The following is a 25,982-nucleotide window of genomic DNA, read 5'->3' on the forward strand; positions in this document are numbered from 1 at the left end:
AAGTTTCAGTCATTGAGAAGCCTGGAAGGGATATCAGCTGGCCATGCCCCCTGCCACACCCCCAGAAATGACATCACTACCTGCAACTTTAGCACTCCTTTTGCTCCCCCAGCCTTCACTACTACTATGGCAACTCTGCCTCATGTAGGCTGGAAAGAAGAGGAGCTGAGAATACAGCTCAGACCCCCCCCCCCAATACCACGCTACCACAGAGCTCCCACAAACCCCCTTCAGAGCTCCTGCAAACCCACAGGGACCCACGGACTCCTGGCTGGGAATCCCTGCTCTAGGCAAGGATGCAGGGTAGAAAATGTTATGATGCTATTCCAACCCACTTATACACAGTTTATTCATAGCTGTCAGGGCTGTTGTGCTACAAATAATACGTTATTTATTTATCAAATTGCATCTACCTTTCTGTTTTCATCTAGGCCACCATCTAGGTCAATTAGCAAAGTAAAAAATATATACATAATAAAAGCACAAAAAAACATCCAAAATATGAAAATATAAACATGAAGATTAGAACATTGGGCAGGAAAGAGGGATCACTGAGGGAATGCCTAACAAAACAACGCCTTTACTCACTATGGCAACAGAAGGATCAGCCTCCCTAGGAACAGAGACTTGGTGCCACAATGGAAAAGGCCCTTTCCTGGATTGCTACTTGTCTAAACTCAAAAGGTGGATAACCTGAGCCTTGGAAGATGACCACAGTGATAACGCAGTTTCATAAGGCAGTCCCTCAAGTACATTGGCCTCAAACCATGCAGGGCTTTACACGTCACCACCAGCACCTTGATTCATACATAGAAACAAACTGGGAGCTAGCATAGATGGATCAAGACTGGAATGATATGTTTCCTATGACTTACTCCAGTCAAACTATTGGTCTAATACTCTACACCAACTGATGTTTCCAATTATTTTCAGAGGAAGACAACAGAACACACTGCAGTAATATAATCTAGATGTAACCAGGGCATATATCATGGTGGCTAAAACTTTTCTGGCTAGGAAAGCTGCAGCAGTTAACCAGCCAAAGTTGGTAAAAGGCACTCCTGACCACAGCTGCCCCATGTATATCCAGCAGTAGGTCCGAGTTACTGAGAGGTTCAGAAGAATGAACCGTCGCATGCCCTCAGTCATACCTCCTGGTGCTGGTCATCTACTAAGGCAGTGGTGGCCAAACTGGCTTTCCAGATTTCTACGGACTACAATTAAAAAGTGGGTCATAAAAATCAACTCAATCATGGGAAATGGAGAAGAGCCTTTGGCCAATGTGGCAGTCCTCTGATTGGCTCTCATAGGGGGAGGGCCATCACCCTATATAAAATAGGTAACATAGCAACATTAACATTAACTATAGCCCCAAGAGTTAGTAAGTTTAGGATTCAGTTCAGGAAAGGGGGGGGTTTCTGGGAGGCCCAGTAGATGGTTGTTGGTTCAATTGACCTCAACCAAATGCCTGGTGGATGACCTCTATTTTGCAGGCCCTGCAGAATTGAGTTAGCTCTGGCAGGGCCCTGATCTCTTCTGGGAACTCATTCCACCATGTGGAGGCCAGGACAGAGAAAGCTCTAGTCCTGGTTGAGGTCAGGCATGCTTCTTTAGGACCAGGGATCACTAGCCAGTTGGAAGTGGCAGAGTGTAGAGCTCTTTGGGGGGTATAGACAGCAAGGTGGTCCCTCGGGTACACTGGATCCAGACTGTATATGGCCTTAAAGGTGATTACCAAAACTTTAAGCCTGATCCATGATTCAACTCGTAGTCAGTGCAGTTGTTGGTGGGTGGGCCAAATGTGGGACCCCCACAATGTTCCTGTGAGGATCCTGGCCACTGCATTCTGGACCAGTTGTAGTTTCCGGATCAAGGTTAAGGATAAGTCTGTGCAGAGGGAGTTCCAGAAATCCAGTCTAGAGGTGACTGTCGTATGGATCACTGCAGCTACATGTTTCTAGGGCACTAGTAGATAGGCTTGGCACAGGTGGTAGAATGCCAGCCATGCTACTCTTGTGATCTGTGCGACTGTGGAGAGGGAGGCATCCAGGATCATGCCGAGGTTCCAGGGGAATAAGCTACTGACAGTTGTGCCCCATCTAGGATGGGCAGTCACACTTCCTCGCTTGGATCTTTTCTACCCAGTCACAGGACTGCCATCCTTGAAGGACTGAGCTTCAGACGACTCTGCTTGAGCCACCCCATCACTGCTTCCGGACATCTAGCTAAAGATTTTGGGGGCGAATCAGGGTAACTGTCCATCAGGAGGAAGAGCTGGGTATCATCTGTGTACTGATGGCATCCCAGCCTGAACCTCCGTACCAGTTGGGCAAGAGAGTGCATAAAGATGTTAAACAAGGTTGGAGAGAGGGACTCCACATGTGAGCTGGAAACGGCTTGATTGCCTCTCTCCAATTGCTAACCTCAGTCCACAACCCCCAATCATCAGTTATGCATCTCATGGCTGCTTCCAGTTGCATTTGGGGTACACCTTGTATTGTGCATTGTTTCATGGTGTGTAGGTAGATTGGACTTAATTTTGGGATTTCGGTGGGACTAATTTGTATTGAGTTGATTTATACTTCGAAACTGTTTTTAAAAGTTTTTATATTTTTAAAAGTTTTTCCTTTAATTATGTTGGTAATCTACTCAAATGGATTGCATTCTGGCTAAATGCTGTATCAAATAAAATTCTGAAAAAAATCAAACAATGCTCTGTTTGGGCATTCAAAATTAATTTATTTACAGTGATCATTCTTATGAGGCTGTGAGATATGATCATTCTTATGCTCTCCCTCCTGCCTCTCCTTTACACAGACCTTGAATGAAGGCATCCTGCTTTTGGAAGTCTTCAGACTAAGTTCGATATATCACAATACCCCAAGGTGGCTATACCGGTCTATTTGATTCCCAATTTGTGGGGAAGACAAAAACTCCTATGTGTTCAGTTATTCATATTTGGACAATAACCTGAAAATAGACGGAAGACTTCTCAGACAAGGACAACTTCTCACACAGTCCAAAGAAAGCGTGGTGGGAGGAAAGGAGCTCACCAGCATCAACTCATTCCTCTTAATTCAGCACCATGCATCCTCCTGTCACGTGACTCTAACTTGAATGAAATGCTCATACATGTAGTTCTTCATGACATGCTGAAAGATGACTGCACTTCTAAGTCTAATAATACACGTGTTCACAAAAGAGTATTTTAGCAATGTAACACATGTATATGCATACTTTGCTTTGCAATGTAGTTACTGATTATCACACTACTGTAAATGCACCCAGTATTTTTAAGCCCTATTCAGTGCCTCTTGAATGAAGTGTAGAGGGGTGGGGGTCGTCCCATTGTCTGGTTGCTCGGAATAGCTAAATGCAAGGTCTTAATCCTTGTTTCTTTGCAGCTCATCTCCCCAAGCAGGGAAATCACTGCTTGCCAAAAAATGTTCAGCAAGCCTTTTCCATGCTGTTGTCTTTCAGCTATCACTCTGAACCACCAAGTGATGGTTCTAGTTCCTAGGTTCCTTTCTCCATCAGAGACAAACATCACTTGACACTGCTAGATTTCTGAATAGCATCTTTCGTTTTTACTGGAATGCTTCCAAGCACATTTTCGATTTCAACAAGAGTTTTGCCTATGGCTTTAGAAGAGCCTTCCCTATGCAGCATTCCATTTCATCTGAAATATCTTTGGAGACATGTCTCTAGCTCCAACTCTCTTAGCATCTATTCCCAAAACCTGCCAGTGATGCCTTTGCATTTATTTTTTTATTTTTTTGGGGGGGAGGGGGGAGCACCACTGTCTTCTGCAGCTCTGCTACTTGGTTTTCCAGCTTTTCTCTTTCACACAAATAATGTGAATGTTGTGTTGCAATTTGTCCATCTCTTTACTGTGCTCCTGCTGAGAGGCTCCTGGATACTGATCTTCAGCTTACCGAGGCTTTGATGGATGTACCAAAGCTTGAGCTTTAATTCCTCAGCTGTTCAACTTTGGTTTCATTCTTGCCTCTCAGATTTAATTTTGGCTTCTACAAGCTTGCCACAGATCAGGCTGTATTTTTCTCACATGTCTTCCTGAGATGCCATCTCTTTCTATAACTCTCCCTCGAGCACTTTCTGTAAATAAGCATCTCACAAAACTGCTTCTGCAAATATACATGTGTCTTCCTAAACTCCCTTTTGAGTTGTGGCAACTGATCTATTGACTCATCAACAAAAGAAGCCTTCTTCAGGGTGAAATCCCTTGCCAACTACAGCATCTGTGTTGATTTTTTACCATCTTTAAAAAGATTCCTCCTAATCCCCCCCCCCAATTTCATTGTTGAGCCTGTCTGGGGATGTACACTTCTCCAGCATAGTTGGACCTTCTTTACCTTTGTCTGGTGCAATATTCAGTGATTTAGATAGATGTGGACTCTCTATTTTGAGAGTTGTCTATTTAATATCTCACTACTTCCAGCAAGTCCTTTTCCCCGCATTCTGAAAAAAATGGGCTGCCATGTGAGTCAAATTCCACAGTGGGCCTATGATTATACCCACCTGCCCATCCCCCAGAAATGCCATTCACATTTTCAAGTCTCTGTTACATCCTTTCTACAATCGAGCCAAAGCTAACTGATCTTGTCACATGTCTGCCGGCTCTCAACAGAGTTGCTTTTCCACTCTATCTTCCCACTCAGGCTTGGATTTCACTTGGGTACTTTGGATCTGTGCCAACATGGCACTTACATTATCAGCAACCTTTCCAGAAATGTAGCTACAACTGTGGGGTTGGATCCATCAGCTTTTTGCCGAGAAAGGAAGGCCCCCAATGATCTCAACGAAGGCTATGCTGTGGATAGTGGGACCTACATGCACAGAAGTCACACGGGATGGGGATGTAGTAAGGAAGGTATTAGTTGTGATAGAATGAAAACGCTGGCCCTTAATAAGAAGGAGATAGTAAACGTTGCTGAAGGTGAACTTTCATCCACTTTCCAAGAACACGTCCCCATATTCCCATCATGGTTGTCTCTTCTTTGCATGTCCTAACGCTTTTGTGAAACCACTTGTCAGGCCCCCCCAAAGTGATTAACAACAGTAATCCCTGAGGCTATAAACAACTGAAGGGTCTCAAATTCTGTATCTTTTCTCTTAATATTTTATTTGATATGTTGATTGATATGCTTGCATTTCTCCCAGACACCTGGGAGTTATGCTCCTAATCACCTTGGAATACTTAATTCGTTTCCAACACATGTAACTCCTGACCATGAATACAGTTAAATCCAAAGCAAATGTATACCCTCCTAAGACCACTGATTCCAGTGGACCTAGAAGAGTGTAACTCTGCTTAGGAGATTGCTGGAAAAGGGTCAGACATAAACAGATAAGACATCAGCCAGTTTATCCACTGTCAGTGAGCCATGGGATATTTGGCTACATGAACTCTTGCATCAACTGCAGATGCTCAGGTTTTCTCTTCCTTTTCTTTTGTTTGAATCAATGAATACTGCTGACATAAGAAGCCTGTCTGGACAAAGGTGAATCTTTCAGAAGAGGAATGCAAAAAAACAGCCCACAGATAGTTCAAGATACTGCAGCAGATAGTGACTGCTTACATAGATAACCAGCATGCTGGTGTTATCACCATGTTTACAAATACAGAGGTATTTAAGGCTGTGAGATATGAACCGAATACGGAAGAGTAAGGATATCTGTGTTAATACAAAGTGCTGGCTAGTCAACGCCATTGTCATCCCCATAACAACCTATGGATGCGAAAGCTGGACCCTGAAGAAGGAAGACAGAATAGATGCTTTCGAATTATGGTGTTGGAGGCGAATGCTGCGAATACCATGAACAGCCAAAGTTACCAACAAGATAGTTTTAGAGGAGCAAACCAACTATGTCATTAGAAGGCAAGATATTACTCCTAAAGCTCACTTACTTTGGGCACATAATGCGATCAAACTCACTAGAAAAATCATTTAATGCTCGGCATGGTCAGCGGCCAAAGGAAACATGGTTGCCAAAGGATCCGCTGGCTCGACACGATCAAAGCCGACACAGGGATGACCATGAACCAACTAAAAGAAGCAGCCAGAGACAGGGGTTCATGGCGAAGACTTTCCTATAGAATCGCCGAGGGTCAGACACAACTGATAGCATCATCATCACCAAGGCTGTGAGATATTGTGATTTTAAAATAGCGATTATACCAAGTAGAGCTGAATTAATATCTACATACATAGGTACCAAAACGCATCTTTAAATGTTATTGAAAACACCCCCAACTCTCTGTCTCACACACACAAAAAACACCTACACACACACCTTTCTCTCTAAAGGGGACCCAAAGTGATTTACCTCACTCTTCTCCTCCATTTCATCCTCCCAACAACCCTTCGAGGCAAGGCCAAAGGCCAGCAAACTTCCACAGCAGATTCAAACCTGGATCTCCCAGATCCTAGCATGACATGCTAGTCACTACACCACGCTGGTTCTCCGTCCCAGATATATGCATGTGCAGCAAGGCAGACATGGTTTGCTTCCATGGCCTCTGCTGCTCATATCCTGTGCAGTAAGTGATCTAGCCAAACCGTCACAGAAAGAACAGAGAGACCAAGTAAAAGATTTTGAAAATTGTTGCTTGCAAATAGGAATGCTGGAGAACAGGAATGCCCAAAAATCAAGAGGAAAGGTTACAGGGAGGAGTATGGCCGGAGGAAAGAGACAGTAAAAACATTTGGGAGCAATCAAAGGTTAACTGGGAGACTCTCAAAGAGGAAAGGATCTTGGAAAAGAGAAAAGGGGTAAAAAAAGGGGGGGAATGGTTAAATTGGTGGACACTGCTAATTATGAAAAGTCCTACAACAGGGCCAAGTCCAAGATTCCCACAACCATTCTATTGATCCAAAAAAATCACTTAAGGGGCAGAAGAAGCATGACTGTGCAGAGGTATACCCTCCTAATTCCCTTGACTTCACTACACTTAAGGGTAGAACAAAATTTGAGTCCAGTGGCACCTTTAAGCCCAACAAAGTTTTATACAAGGTGTGAGCTTTCATGTACAGGCACACTTCCTCAGACAACGGAACCGGAAGCATAAGAGTTTACTAATTTTACTACTAATGTATTCCCTATACTCTTATGATGCTTGCTCCATTGTCCGAGGAAGTGTCCCTGCACACAAAATCTTTGTTGGGCTTAAAGGTATCATTGGACTCAAATTTTGTTCTGCTACATCAGGCCAACACGGCTACCCACCTGCAATTAAGGGTGTAACTCTTCTCAGGATTGCACTACAAAGCTTCTGGACTTTTAGAAACCATCACTATTTTTTTACTTTTAGTCTCATTACTTTTGTGTGAAGGGGAAGAAAGATAACCAGACCTACTGTGAAATATATATACGTGAAGGCCTCTTCTGAAAGAGAAAACAGTCAAAGAAGCCATATTTCACCTTTTGCATCACTTTGTTATTTCAAATTTGTGGTTAGAATCATAGAGCTTGGGAGGGACCTCCAAAGTTATCTAGTCCAACTCCTGGCACAATGCAGGTAATGCACAATTACCTGCCCACTCACACTGTCCCCAATTCCATGTCTAGAAGATGCCTCCCCCCAAAAAAACCCCAGAATCTCTGGTCAGTCTGATGTGGAGGAAATTCACCTTCTGACCCCACAGTAGCGATCAGCATTCCCCTGGGCATGCAATAGAAAAAATGGAGCAGTAGTAAAGGAACGGAATTTGAAAGAGGAGGGAGACTAAGAGAGTTCTGTCTCAACAAAGAAAACTGCAGTCCCTCCTGCATTTCAGAATAACCCCACCTAATAAAAACAGTATTGTTTATGTTAATCACGCTTTTGACTAAAATGCTGAAACAACATGACATTCCTTTTGCCAGCCTCATTTATTCCCTTCTTCCTAGAACACTGCTCTCCCACCAACACATACTGTAAGTCAGTAATTCTTGGGGGGGGGGCATAAAGACTCTCAAGGAGTGTTTTACAAGTATTGAGCAACATTTGGAATTTTAGGACACCCTTTCTCTTCACTTACCATGGCTTCTCAGGAGTGCCAGTTTTACCCTGCTAGGAGGATGAAATCCCAGATTCTAAATCTCTTTGAAAGGTTCATGGAAATGGGGCTCATGGCAAACATCAAATTCATTGGCAGCCTCTGAGCCACCTTGAGGCAAGAGGAATGGCAGGATATATTTAAATAAATATATTTAAATAAAATTAGCATCTCTACAGATTACTTAAACACCATAGAGTAGAATTTTATTGAAGCACAGTATTTATGACATATATATGATACGATGATATGATAAACAATCACCTACATAGTGGAGCAGCTACAGAACAAGGGGGGGGGGGCTGCTGAACTCGATCAGGCTGTGTGAGAATGCACATGTGCAAGAAACCAATTGCACTGCACACTGAGGGAGATATAAAGTGAAGTAACTTGTCAAATTCCGACAAACATCTCAACAAGCAATTGAGCTGACAGTGACAGCCAAACGACACAGTGAAGATTTGACTGGTGAAATATTTATGGGAGTGTTAACATTTCACAAGACAAGAAAAATTCTGGACTTTCACATTTAATGTTGCTTTCTCCCCTTCAGGACAGTATATGCTCTACTTTCACAAACTAGCACCACTGGGCTATAAATGTTATTGCATTATCATTGCAATTTATCACTGGGAAGAGACACACCTTTTAGTTTCCTCATGCACTTTTAATATATGTCATAAAATTCTGCATGAATAGTAGTGTTGAAGATGCACTTCCATAAACACTTTTCTTCTATACAGCTTAACAACTCCCTACAAGCATTAAGAAATATGACACATGTTTCATGGGAAGTAAAAGGAATTATATATATTTCAATTATCAAGTGTTACATTACAAGGCATTAGAAAAGTTTGAAAAGGGTGATGGATGCCAGATCCTTTTGTTAATGTCTCTAACCAGTATTATTATCCAAGATTACATTCATATACATTTAAACATTCATTTAGCGGAGAGACTATGTTTTCACGGCTGTATGGTCCCTGATCTCCTTCCGCATATTATTATGTTCTGCCCTAAATTTTCTCTATACCGCCAGGGGGTATCCAACATTCTATCTTCCTTTCAATTCCATAGTAACGACACGGCCGTGATCAATAAATTACTTGATAGCAAGGATCCTGAGCAGATCGCCCGCATTGCAAAATTTTTAGCAAAGGTTTTTAGAATTAATTCCTTGTTTTTAACAAAATTGAGTAACTCTGATTCTTATAATTGTACTATTTTGTATTTCCATACCTGTATTATTCTTTATGCCAATAAAGGCTTTTTGTATCTATCTGTATCTACATTTAAAGTTAACCAAGGTATAAATTCATGGCTCCCCACAAGATTAAATGCCAAAAAAAACCCCAAAAACAGAACCATGGGAGTTTGTACCTGAACAAATACAGAGCTGCCTCTTCTATAACTAATTTTGCTTTAATGCCATTTCACACACTTTTTTCCACAAATGACTTGCAATTTTTTGTTAAGCCTAGACTGTTTGTGGCAGCAGCCTGTCATGCTACCATATTAAGCATTATTTATAGTTTCAGAGCAGTAATAATTTCCTAATCCACTATACCAATCCCCATCCCTTGGAACTAAAATCCTGCACATTAGCCATAGGCTCTTTACCTCCATTCATGCAACAAATCCTTAATTTACACTCAACTCTTAACCACTCATTCATTAACTGCCCTTTTATCAATTCTACTGTACTTATCATGATCTCCTTTCCAAATTCCTCTAACACACACTGCTAATTCTATTACACCTTTTTATCATTTCAGCACATTCTAACATGATCTTTACAGCTGATTTCTCTCCACTCTTCAACAGAATACTGGTTCCATGTAAAAATTGAGCTGCAACTAATTCTCCTGCCTGTATTTAAGCTTTTCTTTCTCAAAAGGTACATTTTCTGTACCTACTCCACTTATTATTTATTTCATTTATATGCTGCCCTTCCCTATGGCTCAGCGTGGCTCACAAAGTGTAAAATACATACACACATGGTATAAATAAAATAACATTTAAAGTAAGATTACACTAATTTAAAAATAAATGTCAGCAGTTCCATACAAAATATATCCTATTTCTAGGGGATAAGGAATAGTGAGTTACTGTAGCTGTAGATAGGTGGGAAGGCCAGCAGATGATAACAACAGTCCTCAGGCCTCAACCATAGGCCTGGTGGAACAGTTCTGTCTTGTAAGCCCTGTGGAACACTTTAAGGTTCCACGCTCTGGTCTCACAAAGCAGCGTGTTTGACTTACCAAGGCCTACACTAATGATATCCTTCTTCCCCAGTTCTGTGCAGAACTCAGCATGGCTATCTTCTCACCATCTGTGTCTCCCTGAAAAACTACTTCACTTGACCACCAGTTTCTTCACTGCCTATACTTTGTACCCCAACCACAGTACAAGACCCCATTCTTCCAGGCCTTTGACTCAAAATTTAGTCCAGTTTCCAGAGTCTGCATCCCACATAAGCGCCAATCTTTAAATGTGATAAAAGTGGAGCATGCTATCAAACAACTAAGTTTCTGAAATTAGTAAGGGGTGGGTGAAGAACTAGGAAATGCATCAAAACACAAGTAAGAAACAGCTATTTATATGTGCTTCTTTCAGTGGAACAAAGTTAGTGTTCACATGACTGATAATTCTCAATATTTTTAGAGTCCTATAAAAAAAAAGTCAGCAGTTAATTCTTGACACATAAGCCTGTGAATTTCATGGGGCTTATATACACAGTACACACACTCAGAACTGCAGTCATGCAGGCTTAGTCATTAATGAGCAAAAACCTAATGTTTATTTCAATATGAGCTTTTGTGAGCCACAGCCCACTTTAGCATTACACACTTGTGCTGTTGTTGGGTTTCTCTGCAATACAACAAACTAACATGCTTACCCTTTGCTAAGCATCCCTTACCCAGAAAAGTTTCAAGCTACCCTTTGGGTTTTTCCTCTCATCCAGTCAGCAAAATGAAACAGAAGTTCCCTTTAAAAAGTAAAATTAGTTTCAGTATAAGCTGCCATGAGTCATTGCTCACTTCTTCAGAAAACCCAAGGTGTGCATCCATTGAGCAGGAACATTTACACTTAATGCTTAAAGAAAAAAAGTCCCAAAGGCAAGGCAGGAGTGGGGAAAACTATGCAAAGAGGCCAAATTAAAACAAGATTCAGTCCAAGGAAAAGCCCTGCGGTCTAACGACAGGAAAAACCAGATCGATAGTCGGTGTTCAAGTACCAGTGGGCTGTTGTTGAATTTCTGCCGGGAGTACCGCAGCTATCCCGCCACAATTCATGGCCAGAGGGTTTATTCAAGACTGAAAGTCTCCGTAATCTCCCTTTTCTCTTCCCGCCAGCCAACCTGTTATTTAGCCCTTTTCCTTTTTGAAACTGAGCCACCTTCCAAATGCCCCGCCCTTTCCGCTGGCACCGCCCCTTAGCCAGTCTAAGAAAGTCGTCATTTCACCTTTATTCTGTCTTCTCCACGGTCCGTACAGGAAGTTCGCCCAATCACCGGGCAAACGCAACGCCGGCCCGCCTTCCCCACCGCCGGCCAGTCAGAATACGCAGCGGTAGACGGCGGGCCGAATACCAACCAATGAGAGGCGCGAGACAGTGTGAATGGCGGCAGCAGAAGGGGGGAGGGGAATGCTGGCGCCCAACCGCCACTCCTCCTCACGACCCCCTCCCTCGCTTTCACGCCTTCCTTGACTTACCGGTGGAACTAGCGTCCGTGGCTCCTGCCGCGCTTTGGCGGCCTCAGCCCCCGGAGCGGATACCGGGGCGCCAGCCCCAGACGTCGCGCGCGCAGCTGGCCGAAACGAGGGGGGGCGGGGATGTGACGGACGGAGCGAGCACGAAGCAGCGGTGAAACAAGATGGCGGCGGGCTGTGAGTGAGGCGTAGGGTGAGCCCCGCCCCCTTACTCTTTCTCCTCCCCTTTTCTCGTCTTCTTTGCGCGCCCTACTTCGCGAGCCGGTGTAACACGACTGCGCAGGCGCGAGCTCATTACCCCAGCAGTAACTGAGTCTCCACGTGGCATCGCGAGACTTCAGGGGGGGGGAACAGGCATGACTTTTACTCCTGGGCATTACCGTAGGTTCCCCCGTGGTGTCCCGGGAATAGTGTTGCTAAGGAAATTGTAGTGTGAAAGCGGATTCCTGGGCGTCGTAGGGGTAGACAGGGTTGTGACAATCGCCACCCGCTCCATAGTCCTATGGTTGCCCATATGGGTCCAATGGGCTATTACTGAATGCCTATTGTATTTTATATCGGTTGCAGTGAAAATAACAATATGCAAAATACAGTGAGGTAAGTATAATGGCAGAAACGCTCAGAAAAAAATTAAAAACCCTCTGAATTGACAAGCACCACTCCAAGTGCATACAAAAGTGCAGTTATACATGGTAAAGGTATCCCCTGTGCAAGAACTGAGTCATGTCTGACCCTTGGGGTGACGCCCTCCAGCGTTTTCATGGTAGACTCAATACGGGGTGGTTTGCCAGTGCCTTCCCCAGTCATTACCGTTTACCCCCCAGCAGCAAGCTGGGTACTCATTTTACCGACTTCAGAAGGATGGAAGGCTGAGTCAACCTTGAGCCGGCTGCTGGGATTGAACTCCCAGCCTCATGGGCAGAGCTTTCAGACTGCATGTCTGCTGCCTTACCACTCTGTGCCACAAGAGGCTCTTTATACATGGTAGTTATCATAAATATTCTGAAGGGAAGGGCAACCATTCAAAAATGAGTAGCACTGGAATAATGATATAAAAATAAACACCTTGAACTAACACCAGAATTTTGAGAATCAACATTGGGCAAATCAGAATCCACCAGGAAGTCTGATGTACAGTTGCCAACTGTGCCTTGAGAGATTCCTGGACGCTTGGAGTGCAGCCAACAAAAGGCAGAATTTGCAGAGGGAGATCATCAAGAATGTCATAGAGCCCACCATCTGAAGCTGTCCCTTACCCCAGCATATCTGATCTCTGCAGTCTGGAGATCAGTTATAATTGTAGGATAACTTCAGATCCTGCCTGGAGGCTGGCAACCCTTGGGCATGGATGACCCAGACTAGTCTGATCTCAAGCTAAGCAAGATTGACCCTTGTTAGAACTTGGAATGGTACACCACCAAGGAAGTCCAGGGTTGCTACACTGAGGCAGGCAATGGCAAACCTATTTTTCTCTTGCTTTGAAAACTCTATAAGGTCACCGTAAGTCAGTTGTGAATTGACAGCACTTTTACCTAACACCAACAACTGTTATCACCCCAGTTTTTCCATTGTGTGGTACTTCTTCATTTACATGGCTGACAAACTACAACTGAAACCAATCCACATAGGTCAGCTGTCCCCAACCCCCAGGCTGTTGATCAGTCAGTACTGGGCCACGGCTCCTCATCCTCCTCCCCGGCTGCTGCCTCGGGGGCTGCCCTGCCACTCTGCTGCCGGCTCACCTTTGGTGCTCTCCAGCGGCTGCCATGGCTGGGGCTCCCCCTCAGCGTGGCACTGCACAGCTGCTGCTGGCAGTACCCCCCAGTGGGAGGTGGGAAGTCAGGGGCGCTGGCAGGAAAGCAAGCAGAGCAGGGGCTCAGCCGGCAAAAGACTACACCCCTCGGGCTCAGTAAAATTGTCAAGCATTGACCGGTCCCTGGTGATAAAAAGGTTGGGGATCACTGACATAGGTTATCAAGAGAAAATTTTCATTATGACCTCCAGCCTCATAAGCACTTCATTTAGGTTCCTTGTGGAGTGGTCCCTACATGAAATTGTGCTTACAGTTGTTCAGGTAAGCACATTTCCACCCACTGTACAGCCAGCATCTGGTGAGCCTGCTGAGTGAGCTTCCCAATGTGCTTCCAGATCAGACACGCACTTTATTTCCAGCAAGATGGTGAAGTTGGCTTGAAAACACATCTGTCAATCTTCTTTTTCGTGTGCATTTTTAAGTTGTATTCCTCTTACTAATCAAGTGATGCTCCATTTCCTGCCCAAGAGCCTCTTCATCAGAAAACTAAGATGTCCGTATTCAGAATGCCCAGCTTGCAGTACAGGGAGAAAAGGCCTCTTTTGCAAATCTAGAAGTCTACATGCCAACCAAGCTGGTTGTAACTTGCAGAACTGTGACAACAGTGAAGTTTTTTTTTTTTTGTGCATCCTTGGCAGAATGGGCTACCTGAAAAAAAATTGAGGGTCTTTTCCTACTGCTCCAAATGGAGCAATATCTGCAGACCATGATGATTCTGTTGTTTTGCCAGGCATTTCTTAGGGTGTCTTTGCTGAGCCATCAACTTTCAGAATCTTATTATTTGACCAAACATTAGTCTTCAGCAACTTTCTTTTGTAACTGCGTGCCACATTAGAGGAATCTGAGCTTTCAAAAAAAAATAGAGTCCCTACATCTTGACAAAGCCTATAATAAGAAACCTTTTATCTTCAAGAATTACCTTGTCAAACTGTATCGAAAGCTCATATATTCTATCTATTTATATCCCAGTCTTTCTCTGAAGAGCTCAAATCATTGTATATGGATCATGTCCAATTTTATCCACACAATGGCCCTTTGGAGTAGGCTAAAGTAGACTGACCCCAGTGAGTTTCACAGCTGTGGTAAAATTTAGAAGAAGAGTTGGTTCTTAGATTAAGCTTTTCTCTACCCGAAGGAGTCTCAAAGCATTTGCCTTCCCTTTCCCTCCTCACACAGCAGGCACTCTGTGAGGGAGGTGAGGCTGAGAGAGCTCAGAAAGAAAGAGTTGGTTCTTATATGCCGTTTTTCTCTGCCCGGAGGAGTCTCAAAGTGGCTTACATTCGCCTTCCCTTTCCTCTCCCCACAACAGACACCCTGTGAGGTGGGTGAGGCTGAGAAAGCCCTGATATTACTGCTCGGTCAGAACAGCTTTATCAGTGCTGTGGCGAGCTCAAGGTCACACAGCTGGTTGCATGCGGGGGAGCGCAGAATCAAACCTGGCTCACCAGATTAGATGTTTGCACTCCTAACCCCAACACCAATTTAGATTGTAAGGATCTTAGATGCTTCCTGTTTGCTTACACCATACCATATAAAGTGTGGGAGGGAAAGCAGTATGATATAGACAGATCTCAGAAGCTAAGAAGGTACAGTATGCATCTGCTAGGTATCTCATAGAATCATAGAGTTCGAAGGGACCTTCAGGGTCATCTAGTCCAACTACCTGCCCACCCACAATGACCCCAATTTCATGCCCAAGTGATCCCCCCCCTCAAAAAAAAATCTCCAGAATGTAGCCTGGCCTGGAGAAAATTCACCTACCATCCCACCCTGGTATATCTTGGAGGACCTATATCCAGCCTATACCGAGTCAGCTGTATTGATTGCCAGTTGTCTACCAGATCAAATTTAAGGTTTTGGTATTGACCTTTAAGGCCATCTGCAGTCTGGGCCCATTGTATGTGCAGGATCAACTTATTCTCTGTGTCCCCAGTAGGGCCTGGCACTCTGCGTGGTCTCACAGGCTGGAGTTCCATGGCCCACACGCTGTTTGCCTAGCCTCGGCCAGGGACTTTTTGGCTCTGGCCCCAGCCTGGTGGAATGAGCTGCCAGGAATGCTGAGGGCACTGCGGTAACTGAATCAGTTCCACAGGGCCTGCAAGACAGAGCTTTTCCACCAGGCATTGGTTGAGGCCAGGTAGGGGAGAGGACTTGAAGATCTGCCCTCTCCCTCCCTTTTCTCCCTTCCCCTCTCCTGGGGGGAGGTTGACATCTTCCAGGCAAGGCAGTTGTAAGTTCTGAGGTTTGGATGGGGTTAGGTACTGGGGGGTGGGAAGGGTGTTTTAAATTGTTATTAACTGATTTACTGTTTGGTTTTGATGTAAGGTGCCGTGAGCCAGCTGGCCTGGGAGTGCGGCTTATCAAACTAATAATACAGACAAAAAATGTACATGCATAAAAAGCTAAGGGTTGGTACTTGGATGGGAGACTGTTGACAAAACCTCTACAGAGGAGGGGAATGGCAAACCATCTCTACTTTTTACTTGCCTTGGAAACCCCTTTCTGGGGTTGTCATGTCAGTTGCACCTTGATGGCACTAAGGTATGTGGTTGGACACCTCAGTGCCTGGAGCCATCACCAGGTAAGGGGAGGGGGGCCTGGGCAAAGGGTCGTGGTGGAGGGCTTGCTAACAAGGGCCTCTTGGCCTGCTAGGCTGGGCCTGCTGACGAGGGCCTTCCGGCCTGCAGACTGCCTCCCAAGAAGCTCTGTCCCTGCCCCGCTAACGAGCTGCCCAGCCCCCACCCGCCCCACTTGATTTGCATGTGAGCTGCAGCCCAATGCCACCTTAAGCTGCCTGGCCAGGGGCCAGAGGATGGGGCCCTTTATTTTTATTGATTGATTTATTGTATTTCTATACTGCCCTCTCCGAAGGCTCTTAGGAACGGACTTTGAAGCTAGTTACAATATAAAATCTTAAACTTGAAAGAAATTTAAGAATACAATTTTTCAGAAAATACAAACACTGCTTTGCTGGATACCATATTTAATTAATTAACGGTTTGCCTTTTATTCTACCTATTCTCAAAAAGACTCACCTTATCCAGAAAAAAAGGAGGGAGAGAATACGATAGAATATCATTCCTTGGAAGATGGTTAATTTGGGTGGATTTGGATAGGGAGGCCAGCTGAAATTTTGATGTATCCCAGTTCCTCAACCATAGGCCTGGTGGAACAGCTCTGTCTTATAGGCCTTACGGAACTGCTTAAGGTCCAACAGGGCCTTGATTTCACCAGGCAGTGTGTTTGGACCTTTCTTCAGAACAGCACACACTAGCACTCTCGAATATCCATCCAGGAGAGGTACTGTATATATTCGCATATAAGCCGAGGCACCTAATTTTACCACAAAATCTCGGCAAACTTATTGGCTCACATATAAGCCGAGGGTGGGAAATGCAGCAGGCTACTGGTAAATTTATTTAATCCATGCGCAATCATCACAGGCTTTCCCATCCAGCCTCTCTCCCAACAAACACAGAAGAGACAAAAGGATGAATAGCTGCTGGTTTTCTACCCTGCTTTTCACCCACAGAAACCAAAATAATAGTTTGGAAGAAGTGATGAAGAAGAGCAAGAAGTGAAGGCAAAAGGAAAAAAAAGATCAGAGTCCCTCAGTCAAACCGTTGATGACCTACAAGCTGCCAGAGCAACGACTGGCTGGAGCAGGCTTTTTTTTTTCAATTACCGTATATACCCACGTATAAGCCAGGGAGGGCTTTTTCATTGTGAAAAAAGGTGTTGAAAAACTAGGCTTATACGCAAGTATATAGGGTATAAGATATGCTAGGTGAGGATTCTGCTAAATAAGAACACCTTGCAGGACTGGAACTAGCTATATAAGATCACATACTTTTTTTGAACTTTTGAACTCTGGTGCTGGAGAAGACTCTTGCGAGTCCCTTGGACTGCAAGGCGAACAAACCGGTCAGTCCTAGAGGAGATCAGCCCTGACTGCTCCTTAGAAGGCCAGATCCTGAAGATGAAACTCAAATACTTTGGCCACCTCATGAGAAGGAAGGACTTCCTGGAGAAGAGCCTAATGCTGGGAGTGATCGAGGGCAAAAGAAGAAGGGGACGACAGAGAATGAGGTGGCTGGATGGAGTCACTGAAGCAGTTGGTGCAAACTTAAATGGACTCCAGGGAATGGTAGAGAACAGGAAGGCCTGGAGGATCATTGTCCATGGGGTCGCGATGGGTTGGACATAGCTTCGCACCTAACAACAACAACAAGTTTTTTTCAGTACAAATATATATTCCCCTGTGTGCTTCTTTAAATTTATCCCTGGTGAAGATCTGTTAGATCGAAACACGTTAGGTTTCAGATATGTGAATGTTTTTAAATATATGAGCTCCAATAAAATGTATCTACATTTATAATTGCTTTCATCCCTAACCTTTTTGGTTCTCACCTGTTTTTCAGGTTGGGTTTTTTGTTTCCCTTTATGGTACCTGTCTCCTGTTGAAACTCTGGCTGACCTCCAGAGATGTCCTACACAGATGATACGCAGAGGTGGCCAAACTGTGGCTCTCTGGATGTCCATGGACTACAATTCCCAAGAGCTCTTGCTAGTATAATAGTGGCAAGGGCTCATGGGAATTGTAGTCCATGGACTTCTGGCAAGCCACCCCTGTGAGGACCACCCCTGGCCACCCCTGTGAGGACAAATAAATGGAACCTCAGGGCCAAATCACAGGATTTGCATCTCCAAGTTTGCCACAGGATGCAATGCTATTTTAGATTTTAGATCCTGGATTTTTACTTCAAAACACCATGGGAGTCCGATCTTCCAGGGAACCATGGCATGAGGGGCCAGGGGCTCCTGTCTTTCCCTGCTATACTATTTTCAAGAGCCAAAATGGATTCTATTTCAGCTCTTGAAAATGGTCTTGGGGGGGAGGAGAATCCCGTAAACCTGCATGTTAGGGTAGGGCTTCTGTGGCATTTTGAAAAGTAGCAATCTCGGCTTTAATATGCCACAGTATCCCTAGGGCAGACTGAGGGACATGGAACCGTGTAGTTTGGCCCTCAGTCCAGAGAAGGCAAAGTTAGGATTGAGTCAGCTTTTTATGGCAGTGTAATTTTCAGAGCACCTACATGGCATCCTCCTCCATTCCTCCTGCTTCTGTTTGCACTTCCCGATGTATCAACACTTTTTCTACGTTTTCCTTTAAATGTAGTTGAATATCTTTATATTGCTAGAATAATGTGTCTATTATGTTCTCCGAATTCCCAGTTTTCATTTAAAAAGAACATCTGAAGCACCTTCCACTTGCAGAGATATGTCTTTCCCCTTATATCTCCACAACAAAAGAGATAGGAGACTTACTTGGGAAAGGGGGGGGGGCAATTTTGAATTAGAATTGAAGCCCCAAGTGAAAGTATGAGGTGCCACCTGCGTGTGAGACAAGAACAGTGTTTGAACACAGCCTTGTGGACATCATGGAAGCCCTGTACTTCAGAGCCACACCAGCATGACCTCCCAGGACCATCCACATTCTCTATAACAAGAAAACCCTGTGAGCCAAATTCCTGAAAGTTAAGCCTGAATTTGGATATGCTGTATACTGTGCTGCACAATTTATCTTGCACAAAGGATTAAGGATTTGGGGGGGGGGGGGTTATGGTGCTACTGCAGGGCTTGGATATTCTCCAGTTACAATTTTGGGCAACAAGGGTGGGGCCAGAGGAAAATTGAAAATGCTGCAATACCTCCTTATTGCCTCCAGGTGGGGTTGGAGAACAGTTATTAGCATCCTCAGAACTGTTATCCGGCAAAAATAAGGTTCTGATGTGTTGCAAAGGCAAACCCACTCAGAAAGAAACACACACTCAAAACCTGTATGACTAAACTGGCTTGTTAAGGTAATCTGTTCTTGCAGCCAGGCTAACTTCTGGTAGTCAGGACCTTGACTGGCATCCTTCTGGATGTTTCCCAGGAACAGGCAAAGCATTTCCTGGGTTTGCATGTATTTGGTGTGGCACAATTTTTTCGAGGAAGGGCAAGTCAAGTCACAAACAGCCTTGTGCCATTGCCTGATGAATTTGCTTGCTGTTGATGGGTCTACTCATTAAACCAACAGGTGGTGGCCTGTTTTTTTCTGAGTGGGGAGGGGAGGAGAAGACAGACTATACCTACTACAGCATTCACGACAGAAGAGCCCTTCCCACTGGGAAAAGTTTAGCTACCTCTGTGGGATGTGAGGCTGGGTTTCTAGGTTGCTGGGATTCTTTTCTTCCATTTCTTTATTCTTTATTTCATTCTTGCCTTTCGCTGAAAAATCTCCCCCACTCCCTAGCTCTAAGCAGCGAGCTTGCCAAGAGGAGGCAAGGGGTCACACTTTGTAGCAGCTGCAGCAGTTCCTTTCAAGAAAGTGACCCACAGAGCCACCTGCAGGGAAATCTCAGAGAGGAACGGTTGTCTTCAAGTGTTCACCTCTGTTTGGTGCGCCTCTTAAAGGTCACTAGAGCAATAGAGCAGCTTTGCTAGAAGCACAATGGACGAGACTCCTGCTTTTGGCTCAGCACTGCAAGGAAAGGATATTCCTTTAAAGCCCTTCATTGAACGGCCCAGGGCTAGCCTGATCTCAGAAGCTAAGCAGAGTAGAAGGCAACCTAAGGAGCCCAGGGTTGTTATGCAGAGGCAAGCAATGGCTATTTGTCTCTTGCGTCGAACAAACTATGGAGTTGCCACCAGTTAGCTGCAACTTAACAGCGCTTTCCAGCACATATTGAACATCCCCACTCAAGCAGCTGCTTTGCCATAAGCATCACCAGCTTTTCTAGGGCTCATGCCCAGATCGCAGCTTGTTGATAAACTCTGCAATCCAAGGAAGCAAGTCTCCCTCAAATCCTCTTAAGAAGTATCTCCGGAGGCTAATCCAGTTAAAGTCACGCCCCGTCCTTTGCAGAAAGCCACGATGCCCAGAGAAAGTGGCCAAGATCTAGCATGTCAGAGAGGCTGAACTTTATAAAGAATGATTAGAATCCAAAGAAGGATAAGAAGGCTCGGTCAGATGAGACGGCTCAATTTTCTTATTCAAAACAGGTTTTCTTGCTTCGTTAGTACCATTTTAAAGGTGTGTAGAAGAAGAAGAAGAAGACGACGACTTGGTTCTTACATGCCACTTTTCTCTACCTGAAGGAGTCTCAAAGCAGCTTACAATCGCCTTCCCTTTCCTCTCCCCACAACAGACACCCTGTGAGGTGGGTGAGGCTGAGAGAGCCCTGATATCACTGTTCAATCAGAACAGCTTTCTCAGTGCTGTGGTGAGCTCAAGGTCACCCAGCTGGCTGCATGTGGGGGAGTGCAGAATCGAACCTGGCTCGCCAGATTAGAAGTCCGCACTCCTAACCACTACACCAAACTGGGGGGGGGGTGTGACACATCCTTTCAAAGACAAGTTTTCAAATGGTTAATAAACTACTAATAAAGCAGAAACTCACTAAAACTGAGTGGAAGGTTAAACACCCTCTCCTTTCCGTGTGGGGTGCTGAGGCAAACTGAGGCCAAGCCTGCATTTGACATTGGATGGGCAACTGAACTATGCAATCTTCATCTCAACTGTTGAGGTCCCAGCACAGCCTAGATCAGGGCTAGTCAAACTGCGGCCCTCCAGATGTCCATGGACCACAATTCCCAGAAGCCCCTGCCAACGAATGCTGGCAGGGGCTTCTGGGAATTGTAGTCCATGGACATCTGGAGGGCTGCAGTTTGACTAGCCCTGGCCTAGATCATGAATATTTCCCAGAGCATCCACTCTAAATCACAATACCCAGATATATTGACAAAAATGATGTGAGGTGGAACACGATTCAGGGAAGGAAGCAGAGATGCAGCCCAAATTGGTAACTCCGCATCCAGTTAACCAATCCTGATAAGCAAGATTCCTAACTCCACTTCCTCTCCTGCTACTTTGGGAAGAGAAACCTGTCATGACCTCCCACCATTTTGCGGTGCCCAATGGAAGCGAAGGAGCAATTAAATGTGGTTGCATTTAATTTGATCAATTGGGTTGTGTTGCTGCATGAGAGGAACAGAAGATGTGCAGTTCTCCTTGCATTGTGCAGCGATGCAAAGTGCTTTAATATCGTTGACCAAAATAAGCGTGTGTATTTGGAACATGCATCAGATGGGCTGTGTGATTGGATTTGATTTAATTTCGAAAATGTAACCAAAGAATTGCCTTGAGCTATGTTGTGGACACATGGGGAAGTTAATGGGGTTTCACTTAGTGCAACCAGAAAACGAAGAGTAATGTCAACACTTCTGTTTGCGTGGCATCTGTGAGCTCCAGCCTCAGGGTAGTTCCATCAAGGTTAGTTCCATCATGTCTCCCCTGATTGTCCTGAGGCCGTTTACCTGCGGTGGATGACAGTAACCCAATGCTAGCTTGTCACATGCTCATGCATAGTCAGAAAGACACCTGGCCACTAGCAAGCAGCAGACGCGGTAGCAAGGGCAATGGCACCTGGAGGGAAAGATGGAGGGCAGACTCAGGGAGGTCCATGAAAAATAAGGCCTTACCTTAGGAAATGGCTGTTCAGTGGCAGCATCATGTGAATGTGGAACCTTCTGGGTCGAGTGCCCATGCTGCCCCAGGCTGGGTCAGGGGCCGGAAGGCCTCTGTGGGCCCCAAGCTTGAACACTGTGATGTGGGGGCTGCCAGAGCCTTTATGGCCTCCCAGCCACCTGTCTCACTGCAGGCTGCTGCTCAGCGCCACAATGCTGGGGCCACCAGAGGTCTACCAGCCCCTGGCCACCCTCCTTCCCATTGGACACGTGCCACCATCACGAGGTCAGGACGACCAGAGCCCTCCTGGCCCCCTGTCCACCTGCCTCCCCATTGGGCGGCTGCCACGGCTGTGAGGAATATTTACAACCAGGGATAGCCAGCTTCCTGGAGGGGCCTGGAGATCTCATCCCTCACCTCAGTCTGGCTGTTAGAGGCTTCCTTCACAGCAGGCCTGAAAGGACGGGGGGCGCAGAAACCTGAGCAAGAGCAGTAGTTGGAGGCTTCAGAACCTTGGTCAGGTGCAGGACAGCCAACCTTATCGACTGTTTGTTTGGCAGATGCCCAATCTGGTAGGTGGTCAGTCAGAAACTCATCCCACTACCTCAATTGCATTTTATATATCTTACAGATAAGCTTTCATGTATTCAAAAGCTTATTCCTTCAATAAAACTTGGTTGGTCTTAAAGGTGCCACTGGACTCAAACTTTTGTTTTCCTCCAGCTCATTGGTCTCCCTCGATCTTGCTTCCAGGTCCTGAGGTCAATATCAGACCCTTTGTGTTACTATCTGTATTGCACAGCGCTTTGAGATTCTGGCAGGCTACTGCTGGTCCTACTAAACAATGTTGCCCTTGGATCCCAAGGGCAGTCGGTCCAGATCCACATTGCCTGCCCGAAAGTCGATGCAAATGCCAGCTGCACCATGTTACAGGAGCACCCTCACCCATTCTGTGTACAGACTTCAAGTTCTGCATTACAGCCTCCTCCCAAGCTGGGCTGGGCTGTTGGCATAAGAGAGTTAAGCCAGCATGTGGGTTAAGCCAGTTCCATGTGGGTTTTGCAGGCAAGAGCCAACTGGAAAGCAGGATCCTGCTCAGAGGTCATGCCAGGGCAATGTAGGGGACACTCCAGCAAGCAAAGAGTTACATGATATGGATTTCTGGTCCACACAGGAAGGGCAGAAGAGCCGCCTGGCTGGACCTCAGAGATTTGCAGCTGGGCCATCTGTGAAGAATTAATTCATTAATCTCTGGTCACATTGTGGCCAGGAGGCTCTGGCCAAAGTTGAAAGATGTCCGGCCATGTGTCAGACACCATCACTTTGAGCCAAGAGATTTTTTTTTAATGGGACTCATCAGAACTCCAAATAAACAAGTGAACTATACTAATGCCAGCCTCTAATTTGAGCCAACTATCTGCGTAGATCCCACCGAGGATTCCCATGGGCATTTTTGCTTATATCCCTCTTACAACAGCCCAAATGCCACTTGAATGGCTGCTTGAGGCAGGGGAAACTGGAATAGAGAAGAAATACTTTTTTTTTACCCTGCTTTGTGCTAGAATAACATAGTTGGAAGGGACATCCTGGGTCATCTAGTCCAACCCTCTGCAATATGCAGGACAGTCACATTCCTATCGCTCATCCACTGTAACCTGCCACCCCCTTGAGCCTTCACAGAATCAGCCTCTCCATCAGATGGCTATCCAGCCTCTGTTTAAAAATATCCAAAGATAGAGAACCCACCACCTCCCAAGGAAGCCTGTTCCACTGAGAAACCCCTCTACTTTTCAGGAACTTCTTCCGCATGTTTAGACAGAATTTCTTTTGAATTAATTTCATCCCATTGGTTCTTGTCCAGAAAGAACAACTCTGCTCCATCCTCTATATTTTAAATACTGTTAAATACTTAAAAGATGGTTATCAGATTCCCCCTCAGTCATCTCCTCTCCAGGCTAAACAGAGCAAGCTCCCCCAACCTTTCCTCATATATCTTGTTCTCCAGGCCCCTCACCATCTTTGTTGCTCTCCTCTGGATACGCTCTAGTTTGTCTACATTTCTCTTCAACTGGGGTGCCCAAAACTGAACTCATTACTCCAAGTGAGGCCAAACTAGAGCAGAGTACAGCGGTACCATCACTTCCCGTGATCTGGACACAATGATATAGCCCCAAATCCTATTTGCCTTTTTAGCCACTGAGTCACACTCATGTTCAATATATGGTGCCTAGATCCTTTTTGCACATACTACTGCCAAGACAAGTCTCCCCCATTGTATATGGCTTTTCCTACCTAAATGCAAAATGTTACATTTGTTCCTATTGAATTTCATTTTATTCAGTTTAGCCCACTTCTCGAGCCTATCAAGATCATCCTGTATCCTGATTCTGTCTTCTGTTGTGTTTGCTACCCCTCCCAGTTTAGTATCGTTTGTAAATTTAATAAGTACCCCCTCTACTCCCTCATTCAAATTATTTATAAATATATATGTTGATCTACCCAGGCTCCAGGACAGATCCCTGGGGCACTCAGGAGTCTCATAGAGGCTTACAATTGCCTTTCCTTCCTCTCCCCACAACAGACACCCTGAGAGAAACTGCTCTGTAAGAACAACTCTGTGACTGGTCCAAGATTATCCAGCTGGCTGCATGCAGAGGGGTGGGGAATCAAACCCAGATTGTTCTCAAAGCCTCAGCTTCACTTGCTGACCTGGTACAAGAGCAGGCCCACACTGGAATGGCCTTTTCTCCCTTGGCCAGTTGGCCATCCCTTTGCATATTTTAGGGAAACAGAATAAAATCCCTGCCAAAGCTGGAAGGCAGGCTTTGATGTATTGACACTTGATTTCAGGACCTGGATCGGTGTTGCCACTGCAGCCAGCTGGCAACTCCAGCAGACACCCAATGGGCTCATTTTGTCACCACTGGCCTGGACTGAGGGTTGCCAACCAGCTGGAAAACGCACCCCATCCCCTTCCATAAAAGGCGCGTGGAAATTAAGGTGACCAGATTTAAACATTGGTAAAGGGGTCACCATTGACTGGGGGAGGGGGGGGTTATTGATTTAAAATGGGGTCGATATGGAGCAACAAAATTTTTCATAGAATGCATAGAACGCAAAAATAGTATTGTAATATATATTTTAATTTCAACATAAGTACAATTTGCCAGGTGCCCCCAGATGTCCCATTCTGCCATTCCACCGAAGCGTTTGTAAACGGGGCAGTCCCTTGTTCTCTGGAGAGCCCACAGAGGGGGTCCAGAACCAACGTGTGGCGACCCAGCATTTGGAGGCTGCCGGCCAAACGGGCTCCCGTGGCGCGAGAAAGGGGCGGCAGGAAGGTCTTCGGGTGGGGACGGAGCGGCCTGGGCACGCCCCCCACCCGCCCGCTGGGGCGGCGGCGGCGGCGGCAGCAGCAGCAGCAGCAGCTTCTTCGCCGCAGCTTCCGCCTGAGAGAGCGGGCAGAGCGCAGAGCAGCGGCGGCACCTCTGGCAGTCCAGCTCCCGCTCTGCCTCCGCCCCAGGCGCGCTTGCCACCTTCCCCGGAGGCTGCTCGACCCCCGGCCCACCGGGAAAGCGGCGCATGCATGCAGGAGGCCAGGAGGACCAGCCCTTCGCCGGTGGCGGAAGAGCCCGGCGGGGAGGTGAGTAAGCAGGGATGCCGGGGGCCAGGGAAAGGATGCCGCCGTCCTTCGGGTCCCTCTCCACGGAGAGGACGGGGCGGCGGGGCTGGGGCCAGAGGCAAAAGGGAAGGCCAGGCCAGGCTGAGCAGGCAGGGAAGGGGGGGGGTCGCTCTGCAATGGGGTCTCTCTCTCTCCAGCAGCTCTTGTTTGTCATCCGTTTTGCTAGTTAATCTTTTGCTGCTCCCCTCCAAAATGCTAAGGG

General features: G+C 45.8%; 2 protein-coding genes across 4 annotated transcripts in view; one reads left to right on the forward strand and one right to left on the reverse strand.

Moving 5' to 3' along the window:
- NFYC (nuclear transcription factor Y subunit gamma) overlaps positions 1-11,970 on the reverse strand; it is a 61,819-nt gene extending 49,849 nt beyond the window's left edge. Inside the window, exon 1 of one of the 2 annotated variants that reach the window (XM_077337478.1) lies at positions 11,777-11,970. Coding sequence is in view for 1 of the 2 variants with exons in the window: in XM_077337477.1 (XP_077193592.1) it covers positions 11,299-11,356 (58 nt within the window). In the remaining variant the exon portion in view is untranslated. Of the gene's footprint in view, positions 1-11,298; positions 11,441-11,776 lie in introns of those variants that run through there. The other variant, XM_077337477.1, reaches the window with a different exon arrangement.
- A 13,508-nt stretch (positions 11,971-25,478) lies between these two features.
- Positions 25,479-25,982, forward strand: part of RIMS3 (regulating synaptic membrane exocytosis 3) — a 74,264-nt gene continuing 73,760 nt past the window's right edge. For both annotated transcript variants that reach the window (XM_077337481.1, XM_077337483.1), the window contains exon 1: positions 25,479-25,741. In XM_077337481.1, the coding sequence (XP_077193596.1) occupies positions 25,685-25,741 (57 nt within the window). In that variant the 5' untranslated portion in view covers positions 25,479-25,684. The remainder of the gene's footprint in view (positions 25,742-25,982) is intronic.

The sequence above is a fragment of the Paroedura picta genome, chromosome 5, assembly GCF_049243985.1.
Source record: "Paroedura picta isolate Pp20150507F chromosome 5, Ppicta_v3.0, whole genome shotgun sequence".
NCBI lineage: Eukaryota > Metazoa > Chordata > Lepidosauria > Squamata > Gekkonidae > Paroedura > Paroedura picta.